Source organism: Sus scrofa, chromosome 3 (genome assembly GCF_054392235.1).
Source record: "Sus scrofa isolate SSC_HxYL_T2T_F1_AM1 chromosome 3, Sscrofa_HxYL_maternal_Yorkshire_Landrace_v2.0, whole genome shotgun sequence".
NCBI lineage: Eukaryota > Metazoa > Chordata > Mammalia > Artiodactyla > Suidae > Sus > Sus scrofa.
In genome coordinates this window covers 55,310,196-55,327,714 of record NC_139385.1, presented here as the reverse complement: position 1 = coordinate 55,327,714, position 17,519 = coordinate 55,310,196, and the positions used below count along the sequence as shown (strand labels likewise).

The window sequence follows — 17,519 nt, the reverse complement described above, 5'->3', positions numbered from 1 at the left end:
GACACAGATGCAGCTCAGATCTTGTATTGCTGTGGCTGTGGTGTAGCCTGGTGGCTGCAGCTCCTATTCGACCCCTAGCCTGAGAACTTCCTCATGCCATGGGTACAGCCTTAAAATGATAAAACAAACAAACAAATTGTGGATATTTGCAAAAACTCAAGGACAGCTACGAGGTCTGGTGTTATTGTGTTCACCCTCCTCTCTGCTCAAATGCACACACTCACACACACACACACACACACACACACTCACACATCTCAAACTGGTACCTGGTGTGTATAGTGAATGATCGATGTTACCTTAGGTGACATGCCATCACTTATGACTTCATCTTTCTAGAATGTCTACCTTTTCAGAGGAATTTGGGAAGCCCTCAAGAAACACTTCAAAATTGCCAAAATGGAGAAATGGGAATGTTTTTCCAGAAACGTGCCTCTAGGGTATTTCTGGTGAGACCCAAGTCAGGAGAACACTACCCCTTTGTGATTGGGGTGGGAGTGCCCATCACCTCCCTGTTCCAGAAAAAGCTTCATAAAAGGCTCCAACTTCCCCAGACAAGTAGGTGTACACACCTCTGACTCAAGCCAGAGAAGCAAGGTGTCCCCTTTGCCTTTGTGGCAGGACCTACACTCTTCCAAGAGGATACTTCCCCTGACCAGGCCCAGAACAACTCTCCTGCTCTAAGAGTCCAGGGACCTACTTGCTGCTGAGGACGGCATTCTGAAGGAAAGTGCGTCTGGTGAGTCTCTGCTTTTAACACAAGGATCATCTTTTCCAAGGAAATACTAGGAGGCTAGCTCAAGATGGAAGCCGCGAGGGTAGTGTGGCATGATTACTCCTGGCTTTCATGCATTTGGTCGGCCAGCATTGGTGGAGCACTGTTATGTGCCAGGCATGGAGAGCTGTAATCCCAAGGCTGCAACAGGTGCATTAATAGTAAGGGAGACAAGCAATTAAAACAATGAAGGTGATTGCCGAGGGCGTTAGAGGCACACCACAGAGAGGACAGGTACCCGCCACCCAGCTGGGAAAGGGGCTTGACATGGAGGAGACAGAGCACAAGCTGAGTCTTGAGGGACTAGAAGCTGGTCAGACCACAGGGAGGAGAAGGGGGTCCAGGCAGAAAGAGCAGGCTGTACAAAAGCAGAGGAAGAGGATTGCATTCAAGGGACTGCAGATAGTTTGGAAGGGCTGAAGCATGGGCTAGGAGAGCAGGAGACACCATGGTGGGTCCTGCATGCCTGCCAGGCTCAGGAGCCTGAACTCATTCCCACAGGGAATGGGAAGCCAATGATGAGATTTGAGCAAAAACTTGATGTTACCCAATTTGCTTCATGGAGAGATCTCTGTGGCTGGTGTGTGAGGAATGGGTGCTTGAAGATTCCATTGCAGCAGGTGAACCAATTAGGGCATGATAGGAGTAGCCTAAATGAGAAGGGAGGAAAGCTTGAACCACAGTGATGTATGGGGAGGAAGAGAAATCCTCAGCTCCCAGGCTTTGAGGAAGTAGCCAATAAAGACCTGTTCTAAGAACTGATGGTGGGCGATGAGGGGATGGAGAGGTGAACGCTTGGCTGGGAGTGGCTGGGGTACTTTCTTGTTGAATGGCTTATCCAGTGTGAGAGGGAGGCAGAGTGGAGTCATCATCCATTAACTTTGCTAGATCATTTCAGGAACTACCTCACCTATTTTGAAAAACGGGTCTTGTGTGAGAGCTGTATTCCTTCTTTATAAGATGCTAGAAGATTTTTCTAACCTTCTCATATCAGAGAGAGAAAGAAACTCAGGGGTTGGTGAACTTGGTGGTGTCCATCTATTACCCTGAAGTTTTGCCAACATTTTTATAACACCTTCACACAATCAGAGGTGCTCACTCAGTAATTAGGGGAGAGTCACAATGAATCTGGATCCTAGACTTGACCAATGCCCCCAACCCATCCTGAGTGGCCTTGCTGAGAACTTTCTCCCCCAGCAAATAGAAAACTCGTTCCAGCCAACAAGGAGGAAATGAGTAAAGATGTGAAATTAAGCAAGCCCTGGAAGGAAATGGCCAAATCACGTTCGATTATGTAACAACCAGCAAGTAGAATAGAGACACAAGTGATTAGGGGAGAAGAATTTTATCATAGATTTGAGGAGAGAAAAATTTTTCACCCTCTTTAAAAAAAAAAAAAAAAGCATATGATTCCATGGGCAGAAACCCTAAGGTGACTGGTTTGACCTTGCGTACAACAAAGTCTTACGGAAAAAGGAAAGGGCAAAGGAAATCAGGCAAGGGAGCTGCCAGGAGGAGCAGGTGAGAAAGTGAAGCAGAATAAGGAAGGAATTCAGAAGAAGGGCACAGAGAAAACTAGGAACCCAGTTGGAAAATCCCCATGCTACCCCAAGAGAAGGAGAAAGAAGCAAAGTCACACAGCACATCCCAGCCCAGGGGGAAAAGGAGGGAAGACAGGAAACTGAGTTTTTCCTAGTCCTGGGAGGGCAATGTAGGAGACTTAGGGGCAGATCTGGGATCCTCCAGGCCAGCATCATTTAGAATATAACCAGGTCACTAAGAAAGGAGTCTACAGATGGGCACCTTGGACAGCACAAGAGGGGAAAAGAAATGTTCCTGACTGGGGGTTCCCATTGTGGCTCAGCTGTTACAAACCGGACTAGTGTCCATGAGGACTCAGGTTCCATCCCTGACCCCACTCAGTGGGTTAAGGATCTGGTGTTGTCACAAGCTGCACTGTAGGTCACAGACACATCTCGGATCTGGCATTCCTGTGGCTGTGGCATAGGCCAGCAGCTGCAGCTCTGAATGGACCATGTGCCATGGTGTGGCCCTAAAAAAACAAAGGAACAAACAAAAACATTCATAACAATAAAACCATTTTTAAAAAAAGGAAAAAATAGGATCTGGTTTGGGTTTACCAAACCCAAATATTGAGTCATGGCCCCAAGATTGTTTTTTCTTTTTACAGCTGCACCTACAGCATATGGAAGTTCCCAGGCTAGGGGTTGAATCAGAGTCTCAGCAGCAAGCCATAGACACAGCCATGGCAACGCCAGATCTGAGTCACATCTGTGACCTAGGCTGTAGCTTGTGGCAATGCCTGATCCTTAACCCACTGATTGAGGCCAGGGATTGAACCCACATCCACAAGAAGACTGCATTGGGTCCTTAGCCCACTGAGCCACAATGGGAACTCCTGGTTCCAACATTTACTAGTGGTGTGGCCTTAGATAAGTGATTTCTGTTGTTGGCCTCAGTGTCCCCAAAGGCAAAAGAGCTCAAAACTATTTACCTTAAGCTTTATTGTGAAGATAGGAGTTCCCACTGGTCCAGCAGTAAGGATTCAACAGTTGTCACAGCAGTGGCTTGGGTTCATTCCCTGGCCTGGGAACTTCCACATGCTGTGGGTGTGGCCCACCAAAAAAGGTTTTTAAAGACTAAAAGAGGTAATAAGAACAAAGTGCCTGGCACTTAGGAGGTGCTCAATAAAAGACAGTTTTGTTAACTTTTTTTCACATTGACAGATTTTATTAAGTCATAGATGACATTCAATACCATATAAGTTACAGGTGTATGTACCATATCCTAAATCACAATATTTAAAGGTTCTCCTCCATTTAGAGTGATTATAAAAGTTGCCTCTATTCCCTGTGTTGTATGAGATATCATTATAGCTTATTTTACAGATAATAGTTTGTACCTCCTAATTCCCTACCTCTCTATTTCCCCTCTGTCCCCCACTGGTAACCACCAGTCTGTTCACTGTAATTGTGAGTCTGCTTCTTTTTTTGTTATATTCACTAGTTTGTTGTATTTTTTAGATTCCACATATAAGTGATATTGTACAGTGAATGCCTTTTCTGTCTAACATTTCTTTATCCTCCAAATTTATACTTGTCATTGCAAATGGAAAAATTTCATTCTTTTCTATGCCTGAATAGAATTTCATGATACACACACACACACACACACACACACACATATATATATAAATGTACATATACATCACAATTTTTTGGCCACCCCATGGCATATGAAGTTCCCAAACCAGGGATAAGATCTGAGCCACAGCAGCAAGGGCAGGTCCCTTTAACCCACTATGCAAGGCAGGGGATAGAACCCACATCCTGCCACTCCAGAGTCACCTCCTATCCTGGTGCACCACAGCGGGAACTCCTTATCACATATCTTTATCCATTCATTTCTTGACGGACACTTAGGTTGCTTCCCTATCTTGGCAACTGCAAATCATGCTGCTATAACACTGGGGTACATGTATCTTTTCAAATTACCATTTTCATTCTTTTCAGATATATACTCAGGAATAGAACTGCTGGGTCATATGGTAGTTCTATTTTCAGTTTTTTGAGAAACTTCCATACCGTTTTCCTAACCAGCTTCACCAATTTACATTCCCACCAAGAACCCACCAGGATTCCCTTTTCTCCACATCCTTGCCCACATTTCTTATTTGCAAACTTCTTGATGATAGTCACTCGGGCAGGTGTGAGGTGATGGCTTGTGGTTTTGATTTTCATTTCTCTGATGATGCTGAGCAGTGTTGAGCATCTTGTTTTGTGCCTGGTGGTCATTTACATTCCCTCTTTGGAAAAACATCTCCTCAGACACTCTGCTCACTTTTTAATCAGGCTGGGTTTTTTGATGCTGTACAAGCAAGGACAGCATTTCTTTCTTTCTTTAGTTTTTTTTTTTTTTTTTGTCTTTTTGCCATTTCTTGGATTGCTCCCACAGCATATGGAGGTTCCCAGGCTAGGGGTCCAATTGGAGCTGTAGCCGCCAGCCTACACCAGAGCCACAGCAACTCAGGATCTGAGCCAAGTCTGCAACCTACACCACAGCTCACAGCAATGCCAGATCCTTAACCCACTGAGGAAGATCAGGGATTGAAACCACAACCTCATGGTTCCTAGTCGGATTCGTTAACCACTGCATGCCAACAGGAACCCCAAGGACAAATTTTGTAAAGTATCATTTCTAGATTTGTCTCCAATAGAAATGGTGTAATACAGTGGTATGTGACATGGGTGGGGAGGGGGAAGGCCACATGCCACCATCTGCCAGACATGTCTCCTTAAGCTCATCCACTTACACATTACCCATGGCTGCTTTCTCACAGCAATGGCAGAGTTGAGTGGTTGCAGCAAAGCCTCAAATATTTGCTCTCTAGCTCTTTATCCATAATGTTTCCAGAATCCTGGTATAAGTTGTATCAGAAGTCTGTTTTTGTGGCTTACTCTCCTATATCCAGTACATGCGAGAATAGATGCAGGAGTACCCATTATGATTCAGCAGTAATGAACCCAACTAGCATCCATGAGGATGAAGGTTCAATCCTTGGTCTCACTCACTGGGTTAAGGATCTGGTGTTGCCATGAGCTAGAGTGTAGGTCACACACTTGGCTCAGATCTAGCATTGTTGTGGCTGTAGTATAGTCCAGAGCGGCAGCTCTGATTCATCTCCGAGCCTGAGAACTTCCATAGGCTGCAGGTGAGGCCCAAAAGTGTCAAAAAGAAAAAAAGAAAAAAAAAAGAAATGGAAAGAAAAGATATAGAGCACAAAGGCCTCAGTACCCACCTCAAACACCCTGGGCTTTCCTGTTGGATCCAAAGGAAGGCGAGTTTTCATTGGGTTCTCAGAGGTGAAATAACAACCCAGCCAACAGGGAGAGACCACTGGAGACCATATACCTCACTGGACCAAGACATCTGCTTTGATATGTAAGCCTCCTTGTTCTCCACCTGGGGGGAGAATAAAGCATTCCTGGAGTCTTCCTGTCCCCTCTCTGACTTTGGGTCCAAGAGGTCAGGCTGCAGAGGCCCAACTCAGATGCTGTTGTGAGAGGAAGCACAGAGGTCTCAAAACTGAAAATCAGACTGCCCAATCCCCAATAAGCCCTGAAGCAGAAGGAAAAGGAGTGGGGTATCCATGGAGACAGGTGTGGCTACACAGGACATCATTCACATTTTCAGTTACCAGAGAGACCCCCAGAAATAATGGAAGGAAAATGACAGACTCATGACCCATGCGAGGAAGTCATTGCCAAGGATGAGATGGGTCTTGGGGAACATGGTAGGGATGGTCATGGCTTCGTTCTTTCTGTGCTGAGCAAGAGGGTGAACAAGGAAGGAATGATCCATGGCAGAGAGCAGACACTACTGCATGCATCGAGATGCTATGAGAACTAACCTGTGATTCTTTTGTCTTCTTGTTCAAAATCATTGAAGACCATTTGGGTGAGGCCAACCTCGATCAGAGAGGCTAGAAGCCCAAGATCAGGCATAAGATGGCACCAAGACCCTTGCTGCTCTGAATCACTGCCAGGCTCCTGTCTCAGAGGAATAAGCTACTAGGGTGGAGGGCAGCTTTCAGATGAGAAGGGCTTGTGTGATTCAATAGCCGAAGGGTTCCCCAAAAGCTGGAGCTCCCTATGACATTCTGGCATTGCCAATCCCCTACTTCTGCTGGGTCCATTTCCCTGGCTTTGCATGTCCATCTGTATCATCATCACTCTTCAGGCCCTCCCTTGGTGTGACAACATCCACAGTGAGATAGTTTCTGCTTTGGGGGAACCAGAAGGACGTGCTGTAGCCTGAGTGGTGTCCTTGGAAAAACAGGGTTTGATACATGCTTTGTGCAGACTGCCTGCTTGACACTATAAGAGGTTTCACTTCCTGAGATGGACAGGCTGCTGCCCGGTTTTGGGTCCAGGCTCCAGTGTTGGGATGAGACACATGGCAGACCTGCAGAGACTGCTATGTCAAAGGTCATTGCCCCACAGTTCCAACATTTCCCTTGAGCAGAGAGAATGAAGGTTCATGCCCCCTGGAAACTAGAAGATGAAGGAGGACATTCCTTCCTGCCCTGTATCTCACATCCCAGAAACAGGATGCTCAAGTGCCTTGCTTACCTCCCTTCCTGCCACTGGTGTTCATCCTCCTTCACTCAGCTTCTAATCACATCAGTGACTCAAGGCCCCACTGTGTTCTCCATCAGGAGCAACCCTAACCCTAACCCTAACCCTGTTTCAGAGCTAAAACACCACCAGATCATGTAGATCCCCAGCATAAGTATATGAAGAAGGTAGTTTTCCTTCGGTGAAGCTTGTGTACCAGGAGTTAATCTGCAGAGTGGATGCTCTGACGGCAAATAAGAATCAACCATCAGGCTCTCTAGGCAGGGCCTCTGGGGAGTCTGCAGAACCAGACACCCAATTTTATGAGGGCTTAGACTTGGAGACTGACTAGGGCTCACCAAACCCATAGGAAATGGATGCACCCAACAGGATGCAGCTTTCAGATTCCCTGTGGAACATACACCTTGCCAAAGATGAGATTCTTGGGTCTGCATTCCTGAGGTCAAGGTACCGGGAGCCAAATCAGAAGGCTGGGGAAGGAACCCACTGTGCGATCCTTGCCCACAGTAGAGTCAATTTCCCTCCTGTCTGTGAAAGTCAGGAACTCTGTCCCATGAATAATACTGAGCAAGCCCAGGGCTTGGCACAGAGTAGGCACAGGCATGCTTATTTGAGTGAAAACACTGTCGAATTCCTGCTCACTCATTCAGGTAGACAAACTTTACTGCCTGAATGTGCATGTCACACCCTGTGCTAGACTCAGCTCTGAAAGAGTTCACGGCATCCTGAGGGAACCACGTAAGTGAACAAGGTTTCAATTCAGTGCTTTGGGTACTGTAGTAGGTGTGACAGAGTGGGAAGAGAACACACCCTCCTGGACTCCATGCATCTTTTATTTATTTATTTATCTTTTAATCTATTTATTTATTGTCTATTTAGGGCCAAACCCACAGAATATTGAAGTTCCCAGGCTAGGAGTCAAAATCAGAGTCATAGCACCCACCTATGCCATAGCCACAGCAATGCCAGATTATAGCTGCATCTGCAAACTATACCAAAGCTTGTGGCAACACCAACTCCTTAACCCACTGAGGAATCTACCCTGCATCCTCATGGATACTAGTCAGGTTCTTTGCCATGACAGGAACTCCTCCATGCACTTTTCTAGCCTGGTCATTCATTCATTCTTGCAGGCCTACCTTGGGACAGTACCCAGAGCACTCGCTCTTCTTGTGTCTGAGTGAAAAAAGTCTGTTGCCTTCCTGCACACTAACAACAAAATACCTCTACATGAAACAAAGTAAGCCATCCATTTACAGTGGCATCAAAACCAATAAAAATACTGAGGAATAAGTTTCACTAAGAAGGCGAAATGTCTGTCCACTGAAAATTATAAAGCACGGATGAAAGAAATTGAAGACACAAATAAATAGAAAGATATCCCATGTTTGGGACTGAAGTGATTAGTATTGTTGAAATGTCCATGCTACCTAAAGCCATCTATAGATTCAAGGCAGATCCTCTCAAAATTCCCATGGCATATTTCTTAGAAATAGGAGAGATAATGCTAAAACTTGTTTGGAACAACCAAAGAATAGCCAAAACATCCTTGAGAAGAAAGGACAAAGCTGGAGGCATCGCACTTCATGATTTCAGACTATATTACAAATATAGACACATACCTATGTAACTTAGTCATTAAAAAGAAGAAAACCCTGCATTTGTGACATCAATGAACCTTGAAGGCATTCTGCTTAGTGACATATGTCAGCAAAACACAAATGCTATATGATCTCTTTTTGATGTGGACACTTAAAAGGCAAAAAAATCACAACTCGTAGGAACAAAGAAAAGAATAGCGGTTACACAGGGGTGGGAGAAATGGGGAGATGTTGGAGATGTTGGTCAAAGGGGACCTAGTTTCAGTTATAAGGCAGTTATAAGTGCTGGGAATCTAATGTACAGCACGGGAACTGTTAGTAACTATTCTGTATGATAGAGTTGAAAGTTGCTAAGAGATAAGATCCTAAATGTTCTCACCACCAATACACACACACACATATATAAATATATGTGCATGGACATGTATATTATATATATAGAATCATGTGAGCTGATGGGTGTCTTAACGAGCATCCTCATTGTGGTAATCTTTCTTCAATATACACTTCATCCTGTTGTATGCAGTCTCACACAATGGTATATGTGAGTTCTATCACAATAAAGGTAGAGGGGAAAAAAACAATGTCTAATATCTCTCAGATTTACCATGGGATATAGTCCCAGCTGGATATTCTTATTGTAAAAGTTCCACTTTTCAGAGTTCAGAGGAAACATTCTTTTAGGCAAAAAGCACCTCTGCATTTTCAAAAGGGAATGTGATCATGAAGCTTGACTTATTCACAATCTTTTCAAATATGTCTTCAACCCAGGCTCCTTTCACCATTTATCAAAGATTGATATAGATTCCATATGGAATCAACTAGGGTACCAGCACCTTGTCTGATGGGCTGGATGAACTCACCCCATCAGGAGCCTGCACCCCCACACAATATGTTTTCTCTGCTTCGCCCTGGAAAGATCAAAGTTTCCCTACCAAAGGCTCCAGTATTTGGCCCAGGGCCCTCGAGGTTGAGAACAGCACAATGGGTTCAGAATCCACATGGTTACTGTCACTTCCTTAGGCCCATTTATCCATCTCCTGGTGGAAAGTTTCCTAAACTTAAGTCCAAGGAGGGAGGGAGGGAGAATTTGTGTGTGTGTGTATGTGTTTTTGTTCAATTTTGTCCCAGAGATCTAAATTCAAACATTCTTCTAATCTAGGAAACCCCAGTATTTCTGTTTGACATCAGGAGCACAACAGTTGTCAGAAGAAAAAACATATATTTGCATATGATGACACATTTGCAAAAAAAAAAAAAAAAAAAAAAGTGTCATCGTTTGTTACCACTTCCAAGGATTGGAGAGTGATTTCAGGTTACCCGCTCCCAGAAGTTCCCATCAATCCTCTTTTTAAAATTTTTTTAATTTGGTTGTGAAATCAGTTAACCTAAGCGAAATTTCTCAGCTCTTCACTTCTTCGTTTAAAGGCTATAAAGAGTGAGGGAGAAACTGGCAGACAGTATACCTCTTGGAGGCACAAAGGCCATTCAGTGACCCTACCCTCTCTAGCCAGTCTACATTGCTCATGTGTCACTTTAACTCCTCCTTATGGCTAGTCCTAAGAGAGCTTCTCCCTCCCTCTCTCTCTCTCTCTTTCTCTCTCTCTCTTCCCCCTGATTCTTTTTCTCTCCCTCTCCCTCCCTTCATGCCTCTCTGTCTGAGTGCTGGGCTATTTGCAAAAATGCCAGGTTTACTATAATGCTATAGCTTGTAAAATATGGGGGGGGGGGAGTTCCTCTGTGGGTCAGGGGAAATGAATCTGACTAACATCCATGAGGATGCAGGTTCGATCCATGGCCTCGTCCAGTTGCCTATAATCTGGCCTTGCCATGAGCTGTGATGTAGGTAGCTCAGATCTGGTGATGCTGTAGTGGTGATATAGACCAGCAGCTGCAGCTCCAAATTGACCCCTAGCCTAGGAACCTCTAAATGCAACAGGTGTGGGCCTAAAAAGACTATATATATATATATAAATTAACACTGCTTATTTAGAATTTCAATATCCAACTTCTGCCCCAGGTCTAACAAATGCACTTCTGGTGTGGGCTTACATTAGCAAATACTTTTCTCTGGACCCAAAGGAGGGCTCTTTCATCCATTCACTCATTCATTCAAAGACTCGTTCTTTGCTGGCCTGCAGTGTACTAGATGCCAAAGGAAAATCACCCGTGAAAGCAGCCGTGGTGGGGACTGGCACAGCAAATGGTCACTCATTTTCTCCTCTTTACGCAGGTTTCTGAAGCAGCCATGGCCACGGTACCTGAACCTGCCAAGGAAGTGATGGCTAACAATGGGTCAGTGGAGAAACTGGTACCAGTAATGCGAGCAGGGCTCCCTTCTCAAGAGTGCAGTGTTAGCTGTGCTTAGAGACCAGATTTGTCCCTCATCCTGCCTCTTTTAGTGGCAAGTGGGGTTCCAGGTTAACCTGGTTTAAAGACTCATTTCCCACTGTAAGTCTGGACTTGATGTCATTGCAGGGGGCCACCTACAATTGGCAAACAGGAAGAAGGGATTCCATGTGGATGACACAAGGGATCTTGTGGCATGTCCAGCTTCAGTGGGAAGGAAGGCTTCAGTGAGAAGGAAAGCTCCAGTTTTAACTGGGCTGGAAGGGGTCTCGAGATCCAATAGAGAGCAGCTGGGGTACCTGCCCTGCCTCCTAGGCTGCTCCAGGAATATGCCCATGGAAACTGCTAGCTCCAGGCAGCCCTAAGGAACAAGCTGTTTGCAGTTTCCTATTAACAGTGAAGATCGCTTGCGGGGAAGGAAAATTCATCCTGTCCAGGGGACATAACTGAGCAAGCTCTCTGCTTTTATTACAGTGACAACAATAATGACCTGTTATTTGAGGCTGATGGCCCCAAAGAGATGAAGGTAAGGCCATGCGCTTAGCTCCCAACACATGCAGGGGCTCGGGCAGGGGAAAGTCTCAAGGAAAGGGCTCTGGGCCCCCTTATTCCTATGGAATTCTGTGATGAACTGACTCGCCTTCTCCAGTGAGACTGATGCAGGCCACTCCTCAGTTCCGGCGGCACCATAGTGGTTCACTGAGCCTTGGTGATGGTGGCCATGCTTGAGGAGGGTGAGAAGAAATGATGGTAGAGAGAGTGTTTGCTGTCTCATGTTGGCAAGGCAGCCAAGGCTTCAATGCACAGTTGCTTCTCCTTTTAGAAAAAGGGTTCAGCCCTAAAACTAATGAAACTCTGTCTATCACTAGAGTCGAACCCTGAGACCCATTTTCTCCAGCCCTGGGTGGGGGTGTGGTGTATCTGTCTGGCCCACCCTCCCACTGCCCCTGCCAGGGGCTGGAGCCTCTGTGCGGGGCAGGAACGTCTTGCTTTCCTCTGAGCTGTTAGAGGTCTCTTTAACTGTCTTCAAGACGTTAAACCATTCTTGTGCCCAGGGGCAACTTCAAGCCTTAATACACTTACACAGTTTCTCTGAACAAATGGAAAGTGGGAACCTGTTTCACAAATATCAACCACAATTTTGGGGGGTTGTGGAGGTTTTTTGGCCCCAGGGGGGACATGTAGAAGTTCCCAGCAGGGGAACCACGAACCTTTTACACTGTTTGCGAGATGCTTATGCAACAGCTTTTAAAAGACGAAAACTTGTAGAGAATAATTGAAAACTCATTGATTGAGCATAGAAGTATTGATAATATGATCATCACAGCCATGAAAAATTTAATACATAGTCTTGTGTTTTGGGTTTCCAAACAGGTAAAAATGTAAGAAGGCATACGTTTATGGTTAGGTGGAGCATGTGTCAGAAAACACAAACAAGGTCAAAATGGGATGTATTCTTGAAGAATACCATGGAGGGTGTCAGAGAGCCCACATTCAGGTTTGGGGTCTGCCTCTCACTTGCCACATGCCTATGGGTAAACCGCTGAACCTCTCTGGGCTGCAGAGAGATGAAAGATTCTCTGGAGAAGCTCTGTTATCCCCTCCTGCATCCCGTCTCATGTCAAAATGGGAGTTCTCAGGCCCAGCCACCTACCACACTGACATTCTTGATCTATCCACAGTGCCGCACCCAAAACCTTGACCTCAGCCCTCTGGGAGATGGAAGCATCCAGCTGCAAATCTCCCACCAGCTCTGCAACGAGAGCTCCAGGCCAATGGTGTCTGTGATTGTGGCAAAGGAGAAGCCGATGAATCCCTCCTCCCAGGTCGTCTGTGATGATGACCCAAAGAGCATCTTTTCATCCGTCTTTGAAGAAGGTACCTAGAGAAAGCTGAGGGCAGATAGGATATCTCTGGTCCTTTCCTTCTCAGAGGCCATAACTCAATGGTCAACTAAACTCTCCTGAAGCTGAAACCCTTTAAAAGTAGAAGGCCCAGGAGTTCCCTGGTGGCTCAGTGGAATCCAGTGTTGTCACTGCTGTGGCTTGGGTTTGCTCGCTGGCCCAGGAACTTCCAAGTGCCAGAGGCACAGCCAAAAAAATAAAATTTTTTTTTTAAATAGAATGCCCAGCAGTGAGAGGAAAACAGAGAGGTCCGGAAACCCAACTAACCACTTTTGTAGTTGAAACAATTCTTTTTTTATTTTTTGTCTTACATCAGAATGTTTGGTTCCCTTAAAAGGAATTCTTCTTTAGTGAAATAATGATGTACCTGGCTAGTGCTATTAATCAGAGGAATGGAGGCTTTTCTGGAATTTATAGGCATGCATAAAAAGTACCCAAAATACTATATATCTCCATACATTACTACATATCATCCAATTTGGTGATGGTTTTAGTTTTCTTTTGCGTTATTGATATTATTCTTAAAACAGGACCTGGAGGAAATCACGTTGTGGCTCAGCAGTTGCCAACCTGACTAGTATCCATGAGGATGTGCATTCAATCCCTGGCCTTGCTCAAGGGTTAAGCATCCAACATTGCCATGAGCTGTAGCGTAGGTCACAGACAAGGCTCAGATTCTGCATTGCTGTGGCTGTGGTGTAGGCCAGCAGCTACAGCTCTGAGTTGACACTAAGCCTGGGGAATTCCATATGCCATGGATGCGGCCCTAAAAAGCCAGGAATAAAAAGCAGCACCATGATAACTACTCACAACTGCAAAGCTCCCAGTCATTCTCAGGGTGCTTTCGGTTACATTTTATCCCTGTGAGTCTCAGAAGGTCCCTGCTGGGCCAGTGTGTGCCATTGCCTTTTTGCAGAAGGAGTTCTGTGGCTCTTCCACAGCAAGCAATAAAGCTGAAGCTTGAACCCATATCTTAAGGCACCGGGTCCAGTGTTCTTATCCACCCCAGCTTCCTCCCCACCAACATTAGAATCAGACTGTGGCTGACCTCCCTCAGATGTCTTCCAAGGCACCAGATCCTGCCGCTTCACATCATGAGGTTTGCTCTTCTAATCTTCTGCCTAAAAGACACCTCTGCTCCACATTTCAGAGCCCATCGTCCTTGAAAAGCATGCCAATGGTTTTCTCTGTGATGCCACCCCCGTGCAGTCCGTGGACTGCAAACTCCAGGACAAAGATGAAAAAGCCCTGGTGCTGGCTGGCCCACATGAGCTGAAGGCTCTCCACCTCCTCAAAGGGGACTTGAAGAGAGAAGGTACCTGGGGACACCCTCATTCTTTTCTTGGCCTCCTGGAAACGTGCCAATTATCTCTATCTTCAACAAAGTAGACCATTTAGGCAAATGATTGACATGAATGCAATATCATGGAATACAGAGTGTGTACATGCTTTATGGAGGTCCTAGCAAGGATGCCAGGATGAGGCCCTTAGCAGGTTCATTTTCAGCAAGAGAGGGGACAAGCACATCCAGGACCACAGTCCAGCCAAGTCACTTAAAGGCAGTGCGATGTCAGTGCTTCTGTTGGAAAGGGGTCATTTGATGGACAGGACCTAACTACCTGTGGGTGCCTTCTTCCTGTTGTGGAGGTCAAAACTAGAATGGCAAAGAGATAATTTGTCCCTCCTCATTCCCAACTTTGCCCACTTGCCCCTAACATCCTTCCCACCCAATACCAGATGGTTCCTGAGAAGCCGATCTTACTGACGAGCAGGAACTTGTATCTCTGTCACTGTCACTGGCCATTGTTTCAAGTCTGGGGAGCCCATTGGTGGTGGGACTCTGCCTGGCACCCTGCCACTGTGGCTGAGCCCTGTATGCAGGGGTGTGACCAGGGGGCAGATCAAAGGAGCAGTGTGGTCTCATCCAAGCTGCTGACCTTGGAGAGAGGCATCACAGGGGGAAAGCTTCTCAGCCTGGCCAAGACAATTCTGTTTCTCCAGAATTGCATCAGAAGCACAACCTTGGGGCCTCCAAGGGAGACAGCTGTGACTAAGGAAGATTAAAATGAGCATCTCTCGTTGGACCACTTCACCTAGTCAAGCAGCCCTCCTCCTTCAAGTTCATCCCACTGGCTGCGCCATGTTCCTGAAACAGATCTGTGCCTGATGTCCTTTGGGAATCTGGTTTTACTTCTTTTCTTGCTGTTCACAGTGGTCAGACTGTTCTGGTGTTGTGGATAGGCACATCACCAGGCAGGGGCAAGATGGCTTGCTTTCTTCTAAAAATCAGACCTTCTAATTGTTTATTGCCACTGTGGTGAGGCTCTGAGAAGCCCCCAGACCCTTCTTTGGGGAAAAACCTGATTCAACCAACTGAACCTATTATTGTCTGGGAGAGAAGCCAGCTCTCCTGTCTATGAGGCCATAGGAATTTTGGATGCCAAAGAGGATCCTAAATGGCACCAGTCCTAGGCTACGGGTCCAGTGCTTGGACCAACCCTGCAGTGCTATGTCCCTGACCACAGGCCCCTCTCCTTCCCTCAGTGGTGTTCTGCATGAGCTTTGTGCAAGGAGATGACAGCGATGACAAGATACCTGTGACCTTAGGGATCAAGGGAAAGAATCTGTACCTGTCTTGTGTGATGAAAGATGACACACCCACCCTGCAGCTGGAGGTGAGTGAGTACCAAGGGCTGAAGGCCCTTCTTGGGCTTCACTGAAGCACCTCCAGCCATTACTTCCAAGACAGTGACCTCTTCCCCCCTACCCACCCCCAGAAAGTCTGGGAGAAGAACCACTTGGTAATTTTCCATATGTGTAAATAAGTTGAATATAATAAGTTCAGGTAAGGGTTAATGCAGGTAACTTTCACTCCCATTGTGGCAAGTTAAATCATTCTGCTGATGTGCTTACATCCTGCTGTTGTTAGCCCCCCATCGATCATACAATGTTGGGATTGGAAGGGGAGTCTCTTGTTAGGGTTGCTCCATTTGGTAGATGACACTTTGGGAACTTAATTGATTCAAAGCACCTGTCACCTGTCATCATCTCCATGCCACTCCCAACATCATACTTGCCTCCACCAGCATTCCCAGCAAAAGCTTCCTCTCCAAGTTGAAGTCATTCTAGCCAGGGCCATGAGGAAATACACAGCACAAGTCCCTGGAGCCTAGGTACTTCCAGAAGCTTTCATCTAATTTTCACTTTCAACAACCTTCCCATCTGTGTCATGCTCCCTACCATTTGGCACTGTTTCAGAAAAGGATGAGGGCTCTATTGGTCACCATACCGAAGGCTGAGGTCACAAAGATATGTCAGGGCCCTGGCACTTGCCCCTGTGACCTGTTTATATGTTTCATCTCCAGCTGACCTGGAGAACATCTTTTCCCAGATCAGAGTAGGGTATCTTTGACCTGTCCCATGCAAAAAAAACTCTATTTCTGCTTTGCTGCAGGATGTAGACCCCAAAAGTTACCCGAAGAGGGACATGGAGAAGCGATTCGTCTTCTACAAGACAGAAATCAAGAACAGAGTTGAATTCGAGTCTGCCCTGTACCCCAACTGGTACATCAGCACCTCTCAAGCAGAACAAAAGCCCGTCTTCCTGGGAAACTCCAAAGGCCGCCAAGATATAACTGACTTCACCATGGAAGTCCTCTCTCCCTAAGGAAAGCCATACCCAGAGGGTCCACATGGGCTGAAGAACCCCGGAGGCTGGCAGAAGGGGACTGGAAAAGTTGGTACATGGTTGCTGCCTGAATTTCACTACTGTCTAATCGATGCCCAGCTGTCTTCCCTAGATTAGTGCTAAGGAGATCCCCCTGCCCCCCAGTGAGGAGGAACAGCCCCCTCCTCTCCAAGTCCATGCACAGACCCCATCCTCTAAGCCAGCCTTCTCTCACCCCTTCTCCTCACTCAAAGCCAGCCTGGTGGAAACCATGGCACACTAGGGTCACTGGCAGTCCTCTGTCCTTGGCACCCAGCTTCTGATGATCGATCACTGAACTATTTATTTATTTAATTGTGGGTTGGTCTATTTAACTTAATTCAAGGGGGCCAAGAAGCAGCAGTGTCTGTGAAAGATCTTAGTCTTCCATAGCTATGGAATCAATTTCTTTGGGGTGAGTGTGCCACCTTTATAATCTCTCACCAAGCCTGAAAACATAATAAGCTCAAATTATTTAAAGAAGAATACTTATGAATGAAGAAGGGTGATCAGATTGTTCAATGATTCTGAAATAAATGTCACTGAAAAACATCCTTTTCCATGTGGTCATTGGCTTGCCTTGGCTCTGACATAGAAGGGTAAAGATAAACGGTACCATGAATGTTCTCTGTGTGAAACGAGAAACCTTCTCCTTACCACTGAAGGCGGAGCACTTAGGGACATCACTGGCCAGCGAAGAGCAGCCTTTATACCCCTCCTTTTCCATTTCTATTTTTCAACAAAAGGGTAGTTGGTGCACAAGGGTCAATGAAAAATAGAATTAGCTAAAATATTCCAGGGAATAGTGGTTGATGGTAACAGCTGCCAAGTGTTTCTCTATTCATTGACTCAGCAAATATATATTAAGCAAATGCTATGCACTGGGGGTTGGAAATTGAGAAACAAGAAAGGTAGGGCATTCCTAGTTAAATAGGAGAGGCAGATGGATACAATGAACATAAGGCAGCATAAGAAGCAGAGGTGAGGAATTCCTGTTGTGCTTCAGTGGGTTAAGCACTTGACTGG

At 45.9% G+C, this 17,519-nt stretch overlaps 1 protein-coding gene across 1 annotated transcript; it reads left to right on the top strand.

Annotated features, from left to right (window-relative positions):
• The first annotated feature begins 617 nt into the window (after positions 1–617).
• LOC146404637 (interleukin-1 beta-like) lies at positions 618–17,035 on the top strand. Its single transcript, XM_085020095.1, has 7 exons — positions 618–739; positions 10,768–10,829; positions 11,358–11,409; positions 12,566–12,761; positions 13,938–14,102; positions 15,332–15,462; positions 16,242–17,035. The coding sequence occupies exons 2-7, from the start codon at positions 10,783–10,785 to the stop codon at positions 16,452–16,454; spliced, it is 804 nt and encodes a 267-aa protein (XP_084876221.1). The 5' UTR covers positions 618–739; positions 10,768–10,782; the 3' UTR covers positions 16,455–17,035.
• Positions 17,036–17,519: the final 484 nt, after the last annotated feature.